This window comes from Diadema antillarum, unplaced genomic scaffold (assembly GCF_040938485.1).
Source record: "Diadema antillarum isolate AM-2024a unplaced genomic scaffold, OU_Dant_1.0 seq00001133_RagTag, whole genome shotgun sequence".
Taxonomy (NCBI): Eukaryota; Metazoa; Echinodermata; class Echinoidea; order Diadematoida; family Diadematidae; genus Diadema; species Diadema antillarum.
In genome coordinates this window covers 365,752-387,038 of record NW_027271945.1, presented here as the reverse complement: position 1 = coordinate 387,038, position 21,287 = coordinate 365,752, and the positions used below count along the sequence as shown (strand labels likewise).

At 38.2% G+C, this 21,287-nt stretch overlaps 1 protein-coding gene across 1 annotated transcript; it reads left to right on the top strand.

Annotated features, from left to right (window-relative positions):
• Positions 1-718: 718 nt before the first annotated feature.
• Positions 719-17,080, top strand: LOC139744066 (protein arginine N-methyltransferase 2-like). The gene is made up of 10 exons (XM_071654520.1): positions 719-892; positions 2,556-2,741; positions 3,437-3,526; positions 6,170-6,241; positions 7,510-7,674; positions 9,263-9,435; positions 13,001-13,130; positions 13,890-14,029; positions 15,383-15,551; positions 17,048-17,080. Exons 1-10 carry the CDS (start codon positions 719-721, stop codon positions 17,078-17,080), a joined length of 1,332 nt encoding a protein of 443 aa, XP_071510621.1.
• The last annotated feature ends 4,207 nt before the right edge of the window (positions 17,081-21,287 follow it).

Sequence of the window (21,287 nt, the reverse complement as noted above, 5' to 3'; positions counted from 1 at the left end):
ATTTGTTTCAAGAGGCTGCAAAGCAATGAATGATTGTGATGAAGTAATGCGTGACAAAAGTGACAATGACAAAAATTATGCACTGGCTAAAACAGCCAGGGTATGTTTGACAGTCCAAAGACCTCGTTAAATTGCATGTGGTTTTTGAAATCCGCATGTTTCTTCTTGTTGTTGTTGTTGTTGTTGTTGTTGTTGCTGTTGTTGTTGACTTGCAAGCCTATCTTATAAAAAAACATGAGTCGGCTTTTATTGTTCACACTAAAAAAACTTTTTATCAGTAAAATTTTCTGTTTGTCGTGCAGTAGGCCTAATATGTTTTATAATACTTTATGTCTATATTTTTTTTCGGATTTTCCATGAACAGTATAATCGTATGTCTACAAATGGAATATAGATTTTCATCGTTCCTTTGGAATAAAGATTGCGGGGGGGGGGTGGTGGTGAAATCAAACGATTGCGCAATTGCGGAAATAGAGCTAGCGAGACCTGCTGGCCGCTGCGACGCCACCAACCGATTACCCTCTCGGGAATTGTGGTGGAGGTGGAGTGGCGTGGATCGGTCGGACGAAAGAGTACACTTTATACCTGGAGGTTGAGGGGCGTATGATACTGGAAGCTCGATTGAGATTGATAGAGGCGCGAGGCGCTAGCATGCAGGCTGCATGCGCGCGCTATCCATCCAAAATTCGCATCTTTTGCTAGCAGTGATTGGAAGGAAATGGGCGACGAAGTCGAAGACGAAGCAAGTCTTGTCAGTATAAACTCGATTAATATCGATAGTAATGGAGACGTACCGGCAAGTGGTAATGGGAAATGTAGTGAGATTGATGATAGTGATGTTTTGGAGATCGTTACTGCTCTTGCCGATTTTTCTGCCAAGGACGACACGCAGGTTTGTTGTCATTTATTGTTCAGTCCCACACGTAACAGTGTGTGTAGTGTTTATGGTCCTGGCGCTTTAGCCATAAAATAACCTGACGAAATCGTTGTTGTACCCAACTTAGGAGACACAAACTTCGGAGACACATTCGTAGCATTGGTTAGCGAACTAGCATAAGAGGCTTCTCATCATATCACAAAAAATTTGGAAACCTGAAGCCCCATCCCATCCAAAACTAGCATCCCCTCATGGCCATGTCATGGGCTCCATGGACCATGGCCTTGGCTTTTTAGCTGAATACTGGTATAGCCAGGTGCCCGCACCTCGTCAGGGGCCCGAATACCGTCACCCCGCTTAAAATCGTTTTGAGCGCACTGAACAAAAATGTATGCCCGAGACTGTGTTCTGGACGCTTGAAACTTGGCAGGACTACCACAACCAAGCAAATTGTGGTGAAAACCGAACAGTTTTTCGCGAAAATCTGAAATTTTAATAGAGCTATAGGAATACGTGTTATATGTCACCCGCACGTCACGCATCTTTTACGTGTATGTCTATGGGAACATCACGGTCATCGCACACGTCTTTTACGTGCTAAGTCTATGGGAGAGCGGGTGACGAGTTGCGGGCCCCTTCCTTAGCGCGTAACTTTTTCGCATCGTTCGCCTTTGACGACGATAGCTGCAAATTTTGAATATCGATCAGTGAACTTGTGATTCCATTGGAATTTTCAGCATTTGTCCTGTATGTGAGTTGGATTTCAAAGAATTTCAGTGGCCAAATGTGATTCAATTATGGGCAAACATTAACTATGACGAGGTGCGGGTCACCCAAGTATACTGTCTGTCTTGCTACAAACTGATTTATGTTCATTTATTTAATATTATTTACATTCGCCCAGGATGAATGGCTTGAAGAGCTATATTTCTAGTGTTAATTTATATAATGATCTGTTTTGTGGTGTATATTTATAATATTTTATGTTAAATAGTTTTTGAAACTCAATTATATGTTTTAGAAACCCAATCAGTCCATGTTTTATAGTTTTATAAGATTATTTAAATAGGTGGTCTGCTATGGCTTGTAATTATTTTTATTTAACACTGTTCAATATTTTTCACGACTTATACAGTGTTTTTTGTCATACTTGTATTTTTTTAAATGTCATAAAAGAATGTGTTTTGTAAAATGAAAAATTTCAGCTCTTGAGCTGCATGTTCTTGTTTTATTGTGAATAAACCTTTATTGAATTAAATTGAATTGAATTGAACTAAGTTATGCTAATCACATTTGCCCAGGATGAGCAGCTTTACGTACCTAAGGTGACAGAATTGCTTTGATGTGCTCCAAATGGAAAAAAAAAACACCCCAAAAAATGAAAAAAAAAACTGCTCTTGGATAGTGACTCTTGCATTTCTTTCTTGTTTTGCTCTTAATCATTATCCCTGTCATAGCAGGGAATTATTTTACCTCTCAAATTTGATTAGCAGTTTTGATCATTGAAAAAGTATTTTTAACAAAGTTCTGTACAGTTCCATGCAAAAAAAAAAAAAAAAAACCCTACACACAAGAAACTTTGTTTAGCAGTCATATAAAAATGCATAGCAAATTGCAATGCGCTACCAGGGAAATTATTGTCTGCATAATCTCAGTGTCTTATCATTTCGCTCTTTAGCTAAGTTTTGAGAGCGGACAGCTGCTGTCTGTGCTGTGCAAGACGACTGGGCACTGGTGGTGGGCACGCAAGGGCAGCGTAACTGGTTACATTCCCACCAATCACGTCACAACGAAGCCCCCTCACAGTTCCATCACCAAGCCTGACTGGCAAGATGAGGAATACTTTGGAAGCTACAGCACACTGGTAAAGCTACATGATTCATTTCATTGCATTATTACCATTTATTTTTAAATGAAATTGGAGTCGTCTCTCTTGGTCAAATACATACTTGAATTTTTGTAGGTACTCTTTAAAAAAAGAAAAGATAAAACAATTGAGAATTGTGCAGGAACAGCCATTAGGTTTCACTTCATATTTACAATGATATAAAAAAATTCTCCTTGCAAGTAAAGAAGGCCATAGTGCATCGATAATGCATGATAAATTTACACTGTTGTTCAGTTGAACTCTTGCTCAAAAAGCAGAGCTAGATTAAAACTAAAATGTAGGTAACCTGTTGAGAACAAGTCCCGAGTATACTCGGGCAATTGTCTATGGAAACTGCATGTTGTAGCAAAATTACCCATCCTCAATGGGTTAAGCTTTCTAACCTTAACAGTAGGTTTGAAAAGTAGAGTTTATGTCTTACTGGAAGTTGAGTTTCATACACCTCCATTCCACACTGTTTTGAATATTAAAATAGTACTCTTTACTGTGGCTTGTATTCTATATGGCCACTGTATTTTAGATTGGTATGTACTGTGTACAGGCTATATGACCTCTATAATGTGGATAACAAAATGTATGATGATAAGAATGGTATTACAAATTTGTATTGTTAGGCACACAAAATAGATATATATACCTGTTTGCTATCACTATTCTCCTCATTTTTGCAGAAATTGCAACAGGAGATGCTGAGTGACACAGCCAGAAATGAGGCCTACTTTAATGCCATCGTCAAAAACAAGAAATTTTTAGAAGGAAAGGTAAGATAAGTTCTCTCTCTCTCTTTCTGTCTTTCTCTGTCTCTCTCCCCTCAGTTTTATGGCAAAGAAGATCCAATGGGTGCGTTCGAGTGCTCTAAAGTGAACTGATCCAAAGCTTATCATACTGAACTGTTCCTGATTTGGAGTGTTCGAGCGCTCTGTTGAGAAAGCGTACCTCATGAGTTATTTTTAGAGGGGGTCACACATTTTTGTAGCAGGAGGGTCATTCACCTGGCACCCTTAAACTACTTACAGATGTCCCAAACAAAGAGAATGAACTCTTTGCATTACATTACCTATTTGCATGATACGTTCATGCTTCACATGTGAACTTTTGGTAAGCTTTTGGTACCCCTTTGGAGCACATCGGGAAATGGTCCACTTTTAGCTTGGTTCAGCTCGATATGGTACTAACACTTTAGGAGCGTTCGAGTGTTCCTGTGGCACGGGTATGGTATGGTTCAGATGGCTTTAGGAGAGTGGTCAAATAAAGAGTTTGTTCACAAAAACCGATAAGTCCATTTTTAAAGATTTTGAAGTACGGGTACGGTCTCTGTCATAAAGTACAAAATAATACTTTTTAAGTGATATATTGGTCACTACATATAAAGGTACATTTTTGAAGTTATGGTCAAAAGAAGCAAAAATTTTCTTGCAACTGATTGACAAATTGCCCTACATCGACGTAAATAAGCACTGAATTGATCAGTATTTTAGTAGTAGCCATGATAAAATATCATGGGCGTACATACTCGAGCAGGATTCGAACCTACGACCTCCTGATCACCGGACAGGCGTCATCTCCACTAGACCACCGAGCTTTCGCCCGAAAGCAAGTGTTGGTTCTAATCCTTATAGCATGCAGCGGGTACTGCTTTGTTATTCAAATTCATGAATTTCTTCCGTCGAGATATTTTCACTGCAACTGATTGACAAATTGCCCTACATCGACGTAAATAAGCACTGAATTGATCAGTGTTTTAGTAGTAGCCATGATAAAAAAATCATGGGCGTACATACTCGAGCAGGATTCGAACCTACGACCTCCTGATCACCGGACAGGCGTCATCTCCACTAGACCACCGAGCTTTCGCCCGAAAGCAAGTGTTGGTTCTAATCCTTATAGCATGCAGCGGGTACTGCTTTGTTATTCAAATTCATGAATTTCTTCCGTCGAGATATTTTCATTGCAACTGATTGACAAATTGCCCTACATCGACGTAAATAAGCACTGAATTGATCAGTGTTTTAGTAGTAGCCATGATAAAAAATCATGGGCGTACATACTCGAGCAGGATTCGAACCTACAACCTCCTGATCAATTCAGTGCTTATTTACGTTGATGTAGGGCAATTTGTCAATCAGTTGCAATGAAAATATCTCGACGGAAGAAATTCATGAATTTGAAAAATTTTCTTATTATTCTCTTTATTTTTCTTGACCTTTAATCGCAAATATCTCCATTTGGCAAATATGGACTTATCGGTTTTTGGGAACAAACTCTTCAAATGCACCCGCTGATATTCAGGTGCTAGAGGGGAAAACTATTTGTGGAATTTAAGATGTATCAGAGACAAACCATGACAAATAAATTTGTCAGAAATTTATGCGATATTTTTGTTTTGCAAGGTTTGAAATGTTAGTAATGGAGTCACATGTTTTATTTCCAGTGTGTTTGTGGTTGCTGCACTGTTTGCTGATACAGCTTTTCCCTCACAGCATTTAATGTTCCTTGGCCTGATTATTATCCTGTTTAAGTGAGGCAGTGGCGGATCCAGACTGGGGCACAGTGGGCGCGCCCCCTTTTTATTTTTTGTGGAAACAAAAGAAATGAAAGGAAAAAAAAATGGGGAGGGGGGAGCATGTGCACCCCCCTTTAATTTTGTAAAGGTGCGTCCCCTTAGCTGAATTCCTGGATCCGCCCCTGGGGAGGGGTGCAGTACTTAATTTCACACATTCACAACCTTCATAAAATCATATGATTTCACCCCTTGAATTCTGCACTTTCCCACCTCAGTCATTGCCTTGTAGATTCAACAACTAGTGATGTTTTTTTTCCATGGGAGAAAGGCCTCACCAATATCGGGATCAAACATTTTCCTTAGTATGTACAATATTGTAGATGATGAAGATCTACTAAAATCAGTTTTTCATTTCCTTGTTGATGTGTAATTTCTACAAGAGGTACAATGTACATGTATGTCATCAGGAGTGGGGTATTATCTGATACACTTAAAAAAAAAAGGACAGAACTGGCCCTCATTTCTTTACACACATTATTATCCAACTGCTTCACTTTAGTTTTTAATTTGGAATGAAATCGTAACCATCATTATTTAAGTTTTTTTTTTGACAGGTGAATGAACATTTACTAAACTAATCATTTCGTTGGTATAAGGTTTATAATTGGGACATACATTTTAGCAGGAAAATATGTCTTAATATCATTTCATTACAATATTTCCAATTAAATAAAATTATGATGTACAGTGTAGGTAATTGGTTTCGATATCATTGCCATCTTCCTTAATATGCCCAGGAGTTTTCCTGAACAAGTTAGGGGTAATAACACTTGCAGTTCAAGGACTGCTACACCAGAATTTGCAATCAGAAATGATCATGAACCTTGCTTTACACTTGCAGGTGGTCCTAGATGTGGGATGTGGGACAGGCTTCCTAAGTATGCTGTGTGCCAAACATGGAGCAGCAAAGCAGGTGAGTCAAAAAAAGAAGAAGAATAAAACATGATAATCAGTGCCTAGTTTCTAGCAAAAAATATGTATAGTTTGCATTCCTTTTGCCGTTTTGATTCATGTGTACATATTTGTTGAGAATGTGGAAAAGCTTAATATGTTCACTCATTGTAGATCAGCATCACGGTCTTCCCTTTCAACCTCTGTGTACTCTGCGCACAGACATAGGTACAATGTAATTCCTTGTCTGTGCAGTGTACAAGCGATATTTGAGCACCCTTCTGTGTTTATTTTCACAACAGTCTCTGTACGTAATCCGAACTGGCACTTATCGTGTGAAAGATTATTTCTTCTTGGTTGTCTCTCTAAATCCACATACTTCCCTGAACTTGTGAATACATACTCAATGTACTGCACTTCATCTGTGCTTTCTTTTTATGTTGCATCTTGTATATTTTCTTTTCCTGTTTCTTCACATCCTATCATTTTCGGCCACCACATATGGCCTCTACCATCTTATCACTTGTATTCCTTCATTATTGCCTCTCAGATTTTACAGTGTAGTCATGTCCTCTCTCATTGATTCCTGTTTTCAGTCTTTTGACTCCCTGAATTAAATTATTTTTCACTTCTCAGTTTTGTTCATATGAAAATGTTTAATCCATTCTTATATCTCATTTTGTTGACTGTCATCATTATATTATAAAGGTTTTTGTCAGTTATCCAAGACGTGAAACTCTGTGTCATATTCAATTTGACTTTGAAACACAGGGTAATATGAAACAAACAGGTGAACAATAAGAAAGTCTTAGAAATACAAAATGACAAAATTTCACATTGATATCAAAGAAGAATATAATCCATTGATGATCATCAATGAGATTAGGCAATATAAATTTGTTTTTGGCGTATCTCATTAACACTCATTATTGCTATTGAGGGTATTACCATTACTCAGTTTGATGCTAATGCCATAAACTATTCTTTTTGATTTTATAATTAGCAAGAAGAATTCGGTGAAGATGTGTTCAGGTGATTGATAAACCAGTCAACTTAGTAGTACCACTATTCCTGGAAAATATGAGAAACATTAGAATTTCCATGACTTATACAGTTTTGTCAGATTTTGATAAAAAAAGCACCCACCATTCCATTTCATCAAATTTACTCAATATATGAAAGTCAAGTTGTAAATGGAATATTTCACTGAAAGAAAGATGATTTTAACGCAGTTATTTTTTTAAAACTTATCTCACTTGTTTTTGGTCTTCACTTTGACTCTTGATAAAGGTGTATTCTATTGAAGCCAGTGAAATTGCGGAGACAGCAAAGAGCCTCGTCGAGCACAACCACTTATCGGATCGTATCCAAGTCTTCCATGGCAAAGTTGAAGGAGTGACGCTTCCCGAAAAAGTAGACCTCATAATCTCAGAGTGGATGGGGACTCTGCTCATTGTAAGTTCATTATGTTTTTTTTTTCTTGTTTTCTTCTTTCTGATTCTGATGGAAAGATAATCTCTCCCCCGTTCTTGCTCATTCTAGTTCATTCTAGTTCTCTTACTCTCACCCTTTCCTTCTCTCTATTCAAACATGAAAATTTATGTCTAGGTATACGCCTGTCAAGATAGTAAGATAGATAAACATGCAGGGGCAGATCCAGGAATTCCGTAAAGGGGAGGCGCCTTTACAGAATTAGAGGAGGGCGCATGTGCCGCCCCCCATTTTTTCCTTATTATTTCTTTTGTTTATAAAATAGCAAAAAATAAAGAGGGGGCAAGCGCCCGAAGCGCCCGATGCGCCCCCCTCTGGATCCGCCACTGAACATGTAACATAGAAAGAAAGAGAGAGAGCCATACAATATATCTATACCATAACATATTAGTCTTGGTTAAAGTCAACTGGTTTGCTTTTGAATAATATACTGAGCAATTACTGCATATAACTATGAGAGAAGAAATTTCATATATTTTCCATCTGCTTATTGTACATAGTGGTTGAAAGATTTTGATTAAAGACCTGGTAGCAAGGGGATACCACAGAGTTGTAAAACTAGCCTGACCCGGGTATATTCGAAAACCCCGTAATGAATTGTGTACAGATTTATCACCGACCTCTATGTAAGTACACTGACAGTCAAAGAATCTTAATTGGAGTCAACAAATACCGATGTATGCTTCGAAGCACATGTTATTTTCTGATCGGCAGTTCTATTTCAGCAGATCTATGCTATTCATGGTTTTCAAAACAACAAAAGGATTCGAAAGTAGGGGGACGTCGATTTTATGAAATGGCATGACATTATTTCCTCACTCTTCCACTTTAATTTCATGTATAGCACAACTTATAAAAGTACTCGGTTGTGGAGATAGCAATGATTCTATTAGAGCATGTCTAGTGGTCGAGGAAATCAGCATTTCGTGAAAACCGCCCTCAAAGTTTTCCTTCCGACCTAATCATGATCAAGGGGAGGTAAGACAGTTTTCACCTCCTGGCAATAGAAGGCATGCTCCTAGCAGCTTCCACAATGTTCATTCAAGCTTAGCACCAGTGGTCTATGCACAACCAATCAGTAATCAGGATGCCACACACTGACCAATATGACCACTCTTTGGTTGTTAGGGGCGGAGTCTTTCTGCGGCGCTGAATCCAACTTTACTCTCTGGACACGTTTCTGTTTCATTGAAAGTAAAAAAAATCATGGCTCCCAAAAAACGCTGATTTCTCACCTTTCCTTTGATCATTTAGCTTAGAAATTTCGGCAGCTGATAGACATGAAAGGTTATGCCAAAAATAGAAACCCGATGGTTTTGACTGATTTTGATGATCTGACTTCAAACTTGAATTTCTCAGCTCAGCCATCAGCGACTTTCACATCCTTTTGTTTGGCGGGTCACAAATGTTCCCTGGTGTGTCCTTAATGAAGATCAACTCGATCGGGGCACCCTTGTCTTCCTGTGCTATCAGAACTTTATGTCGATCATCTCATCTACATATTAGTTGACAGCCTCTTGGGAGCATGCTTGTTTTAATTTCAACTCTCTAGTTTGAATTCATGATAGAGTCGGTCATCATTGCCAGGGACAAGTGGCTGAAGGACGATGGGAGGATGTGGCCGTCTCAGGCCCACCTCACCCTGGCCCCCATCTCAGCCCCCAAGCAGCAGGAGCGCATTGCATTCTGGGATTCAGTGTGTGACCTGGACTACTCATCTCTGAAGTAAGCATTGTCACCATCTCTCAAACTCACCTCATAAAAACTGAGAGAAGCATAGAATGGACTACTTTTCATTTTCTTATTTTTATCTATTTTATTTTTTTAGAATCAATTTTCATTTAGCAGACTGGACACAAAGGAATAATTAGCTTCAGTGTAAAATCTGCCAGACCTTTGATATGGCCATAAATTGTTTGATTGCAACTCAGACTTTGCATGTTGTATTTGCAGGCTAGGATTACTGCTGGATTAATACTGGCAGGGCCTCTGGTAGGACAGTGTCAATACTTAGAGGCTACCCTGGATAAGAAAAGACCATGTTCTTATTATCATTATTATATTATTATCATTACTAGTAGGGTGAAAAAAAATCAAATAAACACAGCCCCTCGGGCCGTTAACGATCGCCCCGTCACTGTACAGGCATGCCAACCTGGAAACAATGAACTGCACATTACTTGACTACGCGACCATTCTGAAGCAAAAAATTTTCACACAACAATAGATATATACTGTACTCTTAAATGAATCCCACAAGGATTGGAACAATCATCCCCCAGCATTCCCACTGATTCCCACTGATCAGTTTACTAGCCATCCCCTTTAACCCTGATCAGGCTGGGGGGGCGGAATCCACCCCCCCCCTTCAACATTTCGCGCAATATCTTCGCAGCGCGATAAGCTCCCGCCGCGATGTTTCATGACTTTTTTCTTTCAAGTATCGCGCAACTTTTGAGACCAAAATTGTTGCACCCGCGCGTACCATTTTGACGCGACGCCCTTTCAAAAAAAATTTGTCAACCCCAAAATTGCTCCAAAACGTGATTATGTGTACAAATCCAATGCAAATTGTGTTTTTTCAATTAATTCACATAAAAATTCTTATCTTGACTTAGAATGGACGAAATTAATTCATTTTAGCATAATAAAGCTTCGAAAAATGTCTGTGACAAATTTTGGCCAAAAAACAAACAAAAACAAAAGGTCGAAAAACAAGGAAATACATAAGAAATTAAAAAAACAATCAAATACATAAGAAACTAATTTCGATACAGATTTTTTTTATCCTGTGTCTCAGGAGAATGATACAAGAAACATTTTAAAAAAAGAAATTAGCTTAATTAGTGCATTAATAAGTGATTTAGAGCCCAAAACTGATTTTATGCATAAATTACAATAATTAATTAATATTAAATATAAGAAAAATTTTACGTAGAAAGCAACCATACATTTTGATAGTATATGTCGCGGGCGTTGCGTGTGCCGATTTTTGGCGCGATCACGCGTTCCATAGGCGAGATCTGAAGGGGGGCGGAATCAGCCCCCCCCCCCCCCCCCCCGATATAGCATACTGTATACGCTATATATTTCGCGGGGGTTTTATTTTCGCGAATTTCGCGAGTCGGGAGCTATTCGCGAATTTAACACCACGCGAAAATATTACCTTCCAAAATGAATCCCTTGCCTTGATGATACGAAAAGTTCAGTACTAGTAGTAAATTGTACCATGTCATGGTTTACCGAACAGACCATATACTAGTACTGTACTGGCTAAGCTTGTTTACGTACATATAGCACGTCCACCTCTACTTACGAATACTGTAGAGAGCCAATCCATTATCGCAAGGGGACCACTCATCAGAAATCTAGCGCGATGGACTTAACCACTTCAAAAATGTTGAATTCTAACTTACTAGTTAGCAGAGTTTGGTAAGTTTTTTTTCATGCAGTGTATAACTAGTATCATTCTTATTTGCTAGTAAGTTGAAAATTCACACTTTCTTTGCCACTTCATATTTTCTCTGGTCCCCCAATCGCGAATTTAACCACTCGCGAAAATGTGTGACAGCGGCAATTCGCGAAAATTTATGTACGCGAAAATTATAGCGTATACAGTAGCCAAAAAAGCCCAGCCTGATTAGGGTTAAGGTAATCTCTATTCATAAACAGCTCGATTCCAGATTTGCTGATTGAAAATAATAGCTTTCCAATAAATGTGCCAATAGGTGAACACGGCTTGGGTTAAAGTGATTATTTGCCTATTGCAAGGTTTGACTTGTCTCATGCTCTTACAGTTCTGTTTGAAAATATTTCAATACTCCTTTCCGTCATTATCAAATTTCTTGCTGTTAAAACAATGATGGCAATAGAAGTGTCAATTTCTGTAATAGTATAGTTTTGTACATTGTCATTTTCATATGTAGTAGGCCCTACAGTGATGTTTACTCTGTAATGTGAACTATGTTATCTGTGTATCCCTTGTCTGCCTCGTACGTTGCTGCAAATCTAGTGCATAATTTATATCCTAGCTTCAAATTTAATGTCATGGTGTTGTTTTTTTCTCTCTCTCTTTTAATCATACATTAGATAAATCACTGATGGGTAGTCCTTTGCGTGTCCAAGCGCTTAATAGCTTTAGCTGCCATGGTTCTTACACCAGTGTTCAGTAACAATCCATCCAAACTTGACCTTCACGCAACACAAAACTTAGTTGTAGATAAGGAAGCCTCACTCAGGTGTAGCAATGTGCCTCAGTCCTACAGGAAGGCTATGGTGATGCAATAGGGATTAGGGGGATTAGGTAATCCCTATTCATTGGCAATAAGTCTCCAGACATCTGTGCACATACTGAGTACATCTAGGTGAACAAGAGCTCCATATTGAATGCATATTAGGAAACAAAGCACAGTAAGGATAAGAGTGGTGTTTATACTTGTTTCTACAGTATATGGCATGGTTTCCTTGAAAGGAATATTAGGAATTCCCCGAGAAAAATGTCACAACTGTAGTGCAGTGTGCTCTTGTAACAAATAAGGTTGTAACAGAATTATTGTTACAACGAAGTTATAATTCAGGTCCTCAAATCATCGTCTACATCTTTATACCCTTTACTGTTCAGCTTTAATGAAATTTGATATAGCGAAAGTAAACTGCCGGTCCTGAGGACTTCATTGCAATGGGAATCGACTGTAGTGTAATTCTGAGATTTGTTGTAGATGCTTTTACACATGTACAAATGTCGTCAGTAACATTCATTTGATGTTATAGGGCCATTCCAGATGATCTTCGTAATTTCACATCCTGTAGTACATATATCAACAGCTCCAAGTGTAAATTTGTGGAATTTATTGTGGTCCTTGAGCAGAGAAATCAATACTCTGAAAACCTAAAACAAATTTATTTACAACACTGAACAAAGATGATGACATAGGAGCCTCACATATTTCAGAAATGTGGCAATAATGTAATTTCATTACAATACCACATGCTTAACAAGTTCACGTCTGTAGAAGTTATGCATACCTTCTTCTTTTGTTCTTCTTCCTTGAGCCCCAACTCATGCATTCTTGTTGTGAGGCTGTCATGTCATCATCCTTGTTCGTTGTGATTTGTTATGAATTATGAAAACACTCCTTTCCGCATCCCAATCACTACAAATTCTGAAACTCTGCACCCAGTGAAACCAGTTTGATAGTTGTTCATATGTAAAAGTCTGAAAATCATCCGGTGGTCTCCTTTAATAAGAAATGATGTTTTACGCTGCCTGCATTCATTGCCTTCATGACAGAGCAGCTGCCAAATCCGAGTACTTCTGCAAGCCTCTAATCAATGAAAAGCTGGAACCTGGTGACATCTTATCGGAGCCAGCGGTCATCTTCACCTTTGACCTCTGCAAGCTGACTGTCCAGCAGCTGGAGGTCAGTAACCTTGTCATTAAAAAAATGACACACAACAAAACAGAAGTGGCTTATAGATGTGGGTCACTCATTTACACTCCAATTGTGATGTACTCATGAATTTTCATGTATGTGATAAACAGTGTATCAACACAACATGTTAATAAATGTGAAGTGAGCCATAAGGAACTGTTCTGCCAGTTTTGATAATGATGAAAGTCAACAGATGCAGCAATTTTTATCATTTACCAAGTGAAGGTTGAATATATCAAAGTAGACATATTGCCACTTATTTTTTTTTCTTTTTTTTTAGGGTCTTCATAAAAAGCTTGCAAACCCCCCCCCCCCCCCAAAAAAAAAAAAAAAAAAAAAAAAACCCAGCACAAGAACTTCTAAAATAAATTACTGACCTACACGTACATATGTATATACTTCTATGAACACAAGTATATGTGTATGTACATCTGTGTGTGTGTATGAAAATTGACACTTTGTCAGTAAACCCTTATGATAGAATTACAGTCATTCAATGTTTAGCATTGGTTGTTGTTGTTTTTCAGTAGCATTAGCAAAGGATTTGGTTTTTGTACAGAACTGACTATACCAAAGTAAAACAATATTGAAATGAAACAAAACCATGAGCAACAACAGAGTTTATTCTTTTTGTATGGAATTTTTGTGAAATGAAATAGATTACAACTATGCGTTATCTTTGAATGTGGAAGTGACATTTGCATTCTTATTGTTTTTTCCTTTTAATGATTCCTGTTGTGTGTGCAGGCCATTAAGATGGAGTTTAGCTTCAGAGTGACTACACCCGGAACCTTCCATGGGTTTGGCTCTTGGTTCTCTGTGGACTTTGCTTCCCTGGATGATGGTCTGGATGACCATGTTGTACTGGACACAGGGCCAAAGTCTGCGTAAGTGAATCATATCATTCTCTCTCTCTCTCCCCTGTCCTGCATACTTGATTGTATGTTATTACTTACCTATATTTATTTCAGTCGGTACATTTCTATTGAACTTTTTTATGTATGTATGTATTTGCTTATTTATGTATTCACTCATTTGTCCCCGCCGAACGAGTTCGAGCAGGGGACTATGAAACGGGCTCCGTACGTGTGTGTGTCCGTGTGTCCGTGTGTCCGTCCGTGTGTGCGTCCGTGTGTGATCAAAATCTTCAAATTGCTACTTCTCTGTCATTTATGAGCCAATTTTGATTCTGTTTGCTTTATATGATAGCACTACATGGGAGCTTTGAAACTTCTACACAGAATTTCAGTCGTGACCTTTGACCTTGACCTTTGACCTATATTGTATATTTTGCTACAAAATGCTACTCCTTCGCCATTTCTAACCCGATTTCGATTCCGTTTGCTTTATGTGATGGCACTAGGTGAGGGCTTCAAAACTTCTACACAGAATTTTGACCTTTGACTTCTTTGACCTTTGACCTTGATTTTTGACCTGTATTGTACATTTTGCTACAAAATGCTACTCCTTCGCCATTTCTTACCCGATTTCGATTCCGTTTGCTTTATGTGATGGCACTAGGTGAGGGCTTCAAAACTTCTACACAGAATTTTGACCTTTGACTTCTTTGACCTTTGACCTTGATTTTTGACCTGTATTGTACATTTTGCTACAAAATGCTACTCCTTCGCCATTTCTTACCCGATTTCGATTCTGTTTGCTTTATGTGATGGCACTAGGTGAGGGCTTCAAAACTTCTACACAGAATTTTGACCTTTGACTTCTTTGACCTTTGACCTTAATTTTTGACCTACATTTTTTGTACATTTTGCTACAAAATGCTACTCCTTCGCCATTTCTTACCCGATTTTGATTCCGTTTGCTTTATGTGATGGCACTAGGTGAGCGCTTCAAAACTTCTACACAGAATTTTGACCTTTGACTTCTTTGACCTTTGACCTTGATTTTTGACCTATATTGTACATTTTGCTACAAAATGCTACTTCCGGCGGGGACATGTATTACGCACCGCGTAATTTCTACTTTTCCTTGTTGTATATTTATCTATGAATTTACTTTTATTTATTTATGTAGTTATTTGTGCTAAGTAATGATATATGTGTTATCCATTAATATGATAGTTTCATTCTGTTAGTCACTATATATTCCTATAATGTGTAGCTATTACAATGTGTATCTATTTTATTGATATTTATATATTCATTCATGCATTCATTCATTCAACAATGTTTTGTTTATATTTGTCTACTTGTCTATACCGTGATGCCTCCTCAAAACAGACTCACCCACTGGAAGCAGGCGGTATTCATCCTGGATGACTGGTATGACCTGATGAAGGGGGACGTTGTCGTGGGAACCATGATGATGGAACGCAGCCACCTCTGGAGAAGGCACTTCAAGGTCAGACTGTCCGGCAAGATACGACTCTTCAGCTCAATGCAAGAAAAGGTTCATATTTTCTTCTTTCTAGTTTGAGGTTTATACAGATTTGAGGTAGCCCTTCTGAGAGTTGCTGGAAATGACTGAATTATTCAAACTTTTTTTTTGTAATTGCACTTACACTGGGTAGAACAAATGTTTGCAGTGTATGAATGAAGGAAAACATATGAGATGAATATATAGATACAATTTCAAGTATTTGAGGAATAGAATTATCATAAGTAGGAGAAAAAACTCACATTGTGAAGAATCATTTTGTACACTCATATCCATTTTTGTATCTCTGTGAATTTGAATTTTTAAGCAAGAATTTGTAATCGATGTGCTCATGATTTTATTTTTTCATATTTGGGTATACATCTCGTCCAACACATTCGAAGTCACATCTCTGAAAATTGTCTTAATAGCCAAAATTATGTAAGAATGTGATTCAAATACAAGACCATGATTTTCACCTTTAATAAGCTTGTGCTTTGTAGTAATGGAATGACCATTGCTGACCAAGAACTGTACATGTTTAGTGTAAATATTAACTCTTTTATCAATTGCATCATTTATCTGACGTGGAGACTAAAATTCAAATAGAGGTATTAGAAAGATGAGATGATTTATATCTGCAAATGTTAAGGGTATGCACAGACTAGAATAAAACATAGTTAGGTACATTTTTTTTTAAAGTTCTTTGGGTAAAGTCGGATACTGTGACTCATAGTTCCTTTAATTGACTATTTAATCAAATCTGTCTCATATCATATGAATGGTAGTTTTTTTGTTTGTATAATACCCATGAGTTCTTGCAGAAGTTCAGATAGATTATTGGTACACTATATATAGATCTACCCAGGTGACTTGCATAGTTCAGTTGAGGTCCCCAAGAATAGGGCATTAAGTACCCAGGTAATATTTGACACCTTTATAGCCATTATAACTCAGTATTTGACTACTGCAGTTTATGCAGAGACTCCAACCCCAAGCACCTTCTGATCTGGAGATTCTCCCGCCTGAAACCCTTAGCAAACGGGAGACTCCAACTTGATGTGTGCGAAGCGCAAAATTCCCAGGGTTCTACATGTAGATGCTCTCTGGTACTATCATGAAGGCTTATTTTTTCAACATAATCGATAGAAATAAGTAAGAAATCCTTTCCAACGGGAGACAAAGAGCCAGGGCGGGAGAAATTACATCTCAAGCGGGAGAACAGGAGATTTTGCAAAAATGGGTTTTCGGCGGGAGATCTCCCGTCGGAAACGGGAGAGTTGGAGTCTCTGTTTATGTATGCATTGATATTTAAATGCTTCCTGACTTCGTTCTCCTAGCGGTACATTCCCTTGTAAAGATTTTCAAATACTTAGCACTGTTGCTAGTTGGCCTTATCTTGTAGCAAGAAATGGTAGCATTGCATTGCTTTGTGTGTTCTTTTGTGCCTTTTCCTCACAACAATCTTTGGGCAGCTTGACTTTATGATTGGTTGACTGAGTGGCTTTCTGTTTCAATCTTTTATGCAGGTGTTTGACAAGACTTTTGGAGTGTGGAGGTAGGACAGCCTGCAGTCCTCTTACAGCAAACCAGGGACACTCTCTCACGACACATCATTGTATTGGAGCCAGGGATTTGTTGTAGAACTTGTCAAGTACTAGCATGCCAACATGTCAATCGGAACCCATTGAGCGAGGTTGCCTCAACATTGTGCCAGCTGATCAGTGAGTTCCCGGATTTGACAAGAGCTGTTCAGCAAACACAAAGTGCAGTATGTAGGACCAAGCACAAATATCTCTTCTTCTTTTTTTCCCCCTTCACTTAGCTCTTCTGCATCTACTGCACTGCAGGGAACAAATTCATTTTAATTTTGTGTTATGCTTCTCATATTAGCAGGAAAATACAAAGTGATCATTGTAAAGGAAAGAACGAAAAGCTGGCAATCAGTCCGAGAAGAAGTACAGGTACACTGTACCTTCAGAGTCAACCTGTGGATTTACAGACACCAAATCAAAGTAAGCAATGATTAATGCAAAAATGATCATTTATATCAATAAGTGAACATCACAGAGGACTGGTGGTAATAGCTGTGAAGTCAGTTGTTCAGGTCCTAATACTCTGTGTGCATATCAATTTTAATTTGCGTGCAATACAAATCATACTCATAAATAGGTGCTTTACAGAAGGATGCAAATAATTGTGCTGTCCAAACAGTATTTCCTCTTTTAATTGACAGCAAAAATCTATGCAGATCAGTTCCATCTTTTGCAGTTTGATGCAAGTTCATCGTTCTCAGGAAACTCGTGCATCAATGGCTGCTGAAGAGTAATATCGTAACTGTTTGTTACCGATACATCATTAGTTTTGCTTGGCTGCATTTATTGGCATGTCGTCCATTGGGTGACAAGATGTCATATTTCAAAGATATGAATTTTCAATTGTCATTTTTTTTTGTTGCAAAATTTTCACAAAATTCTATCAATGTTGACATTAAAAAAAGTATGGAAATATTGTTTTGGATTACATTGATAACTGTTCAAATCACTAGCCCCTATTTTTTGATATATTAAAAATTGAGTTAGGAGGTTTTTTATATACCAGGTATGCCAATTGAGATACAAGGTGTTGTCACTCCCGGGACGATGTACGGCTGTACACATGATCATTGTACGCAGTGCCCAACAGCACAGCCCTTCTCTACATATTATGAACATGTCCTCGCCACTTGGCCTTAATACTGCAGCTGACAGGTAGCATTTTAACTGCTCGAGTCCCGCGAGCCACAATCATGTGCATGTGGTTTGGTGCTTATCTTTTTAAAGGGCCTAATCATTAATTTTACTCTTCGCTGGTAGCATTTCTTCAGATTCAGTGTTGTTTGTTATTCATATATAATTCTGTTTTGGTTCCGTGCAGAATTCTCCCCCCCCCCCCCCCCCCCCAAAAAAAAAAAAAAAAAAAAAAATGTAATTGCTACTTTATGATAGAGTCTTCAGGTTTTCAACACAGCTTGGAAGATTGAAGTTCCATTCCTCTCTCAAATTGGCAAAGCTGGTATTGTCTCTCTGATTTCTTATGAATTTATCAAACCACTTCCATGTAACTTTACCCCATCAATATCAGGTACATGTATGCTGTGACATTCTGAGTTGCCAATTTGACAATGGCACAGTGATTATTTCTGCAACAAAATTCCCCAGAACATGATGGGCTATTAAAGACAGATTAAATGATTGTACCTTGTAGGATCACTCTAGCAGTTGCAAGTGACACAGTATATTTCTATCTATATTTTAACACATGGCTGTGGTGTATAAACAAGTTAATGTCAGTTGCACCCAACAATAATTACAGTTTCCATGGTAGCAGCATGGCAACAGCCAATCAGAGGCTGGTATTTCAGTTGTTACTATTTCAGCTGCAGTTCTGATTGTGCATGACCAAATTACCTGATGGTAAGTTCCCAGAAGGTCTGGAATTACGTTGTGAACTTGCAATGTTATATTACCACATAATATATATTTTTCTGTATTACCACAACATGTATTTTTCAATCTATTTTTTTTTCCTTTTCAATAATCCATATCAGTTTGATTTCAAGTTTGGGGGTATTGAATGGAGTAAAAGTGTTTCAAGGCCTGTTTTGGATTGTGACATTACTACTACTCAATAATTACTTTTTTTAAAGTCCATAAGGTACATCAAGTGAAAACTCCACAAAACTTTTGAATTCAAATAGTCAGTTATATTCATGAGAAAAAAAAAGAAGAAAACACCAACCAACAACACAACAATCAGTAGTGTAATATGTTTTAACCCTAACTAGGCCTTTAACCCTAACTAGGCCGGGGGGGGGCCTCTGAGGCCCCCCCCTCGACGTTTCGCGCGATGTATCGCTATCGCGAGAAGCCATCGCCGCGACGTTTCATGACTTTTTTCTTTCGAGTCTCCCGCATCTTTTGACACCAAATTTGCGATGCCCGGGTGCGCGGTTCCGAAGTTGCGCATAAATATGCACGTGCATGTCAGACCAAAAATTGCTCAAAAACATGAATTTGTGTACAATTTCAATGCAAACTGTGTTTACAGGCAAATTTCATAAAAGCATGATTATTTTGGGGGTTTATTGATGAAAATCAATTAATAATGCAATTTCTTGTTCGGAACAATGTCACAGACAAATTTCATCGAAAAAACAATGAAAAACATAAAGTCGAAAAACAAAGAAATACATAAGAAATTCAAAAAACAATAAAATACTTAGGAAAATTTTTCTGATTGTGCAATTTTTTCTCTTACATTTGCTAAGGACACTAAAAAGAATATTTACACCAAAAATGTGCCTGTTTTGAGCTTTATTTAGTGATTTAAACCAAATTGTCTGATTTCATGCATCATTATGCATAAATTAGCATAATTTAGTGTAAATGATAATTTTTGAAAAAATTAACTTCATGGACTTTTTAGATTACATCATAGGCAATGCGTGTGCCAATTTTCGTCGCGATCGTGCGGTCGACGGCCGAGAACCGGAGGGGAGGGTGGGGGGGCCTGGGAGGCGCCCCCCCGGCTCTATCATCTACCTAAATGGCCCGGCCTAGTTAGGGTTAAAGAGCATTATGGAAATTTTCTGGGTAATTTGATAATGCCTTCATGCAGAGTGATGCAATAGAGTAAGGTGAATTTCCCTTTGTGTGCAATCAAATTTGAGTCCTGTGTGCTTCAATGGCCTGTTCAAAGACCTCTTTCCTCAGTAGCAACATTCCTAGAGATACAAGTTGTTCATCATTCTAAAGTTCATAATCTGTTTTGTGAGAATCTGACCTCAATTGAACATACATGTATGTAAATGTGTGTTTTATAATATGTGGTGCATATTTTTCTCATCATCTACGTTGTATGAAAACAAGCCAGTACATGTGATCAATAGTCAAGGCTCTCTCTAAGAGCTGTTAGAGAGTCCTCTCAAGATTTTGCAGAACAGAAGCCTTAAATTTTTTGAAATTATATTGTGCAGGTTTTGCGATCTTACGACAAATTTATTGATACGATATATTTCATTATGGTGCAAAGAAAAGTGATCAAGCACCATGTTCTTGCCACAACTTAAAATAGATGCTGTAAAATCATGAATCTTGCACGATGTTCCAACAGTTGAAGTGGAACCAGAATCCAAGTTTTAGCTCATTGTAAAGTGGATTACTTCATACATAAACCAGGTATCCATTTGTACAGAATGTATAATATGTGACCCGCCACAACAAAAGGATCCTAAAGTCGCTGACAGCTGAGCCGAGAAAATCGGGTTTAAAGTCGGATCATCGAGATCGGTCAAAACCACCGGATTTTTCTTTTTGATAAAGTTTTGTAGTATCATGTATTGTCTATCATCTGCCGAAATTTCGAAGCTAAATGATCAAAGGAAAGGCAAGAAATTAGCGTTTTTCTTGGCCATGATTTTCCAACTTTCAACAGAACAGAAACGTGTCCGAAGATTTGGATTTAGCTCTGCAGCTACACTCCGCCCCTATCAACAGTTGAGTGATCTTATTGGTCAGTGCATGGCACCCATTACTGATTGGTCGTGTGTAGCCCCGCTGGCTATAAGCTTGAATGAACATCGCGGAGGTTTCTACGAGCATGCCTTCTATCGTCAAGAGGTGAAAACTGTCTGGCCTCCCCTTGATCATGATAGATTCGGAAGGAAAACTTTGAAATTGGTTTTCTTGAAACGCCGATTGCCTAAACCACTCAACATGCGCTAACAAT

Excerpts from the sequence above, each read along its gene's own strand:
- LOC139744066 (XM_071654520.1), top strand. The coding sequence starts at position 719 with ATGGGCGACGAAGTCGAAGACGAAGCAAGTCTTGTCAGTATAAACTCG. Across the intron at positions 7,675-9,262 it reads GGATGGGGACTCTGCTCATT|TTTGAATTCATGATAGAGTC; the intron begins GTAAGTTCATTA and ends TCAACTCTCTAG. Across the intron at positions 14,030-15,382 it reads GACACAGGGCCAAAGTCTGC|ACTCACCCACTGGAAGCAGG; the intron begins GTAAGTGAATCA and ends TCCTCAAAACAG.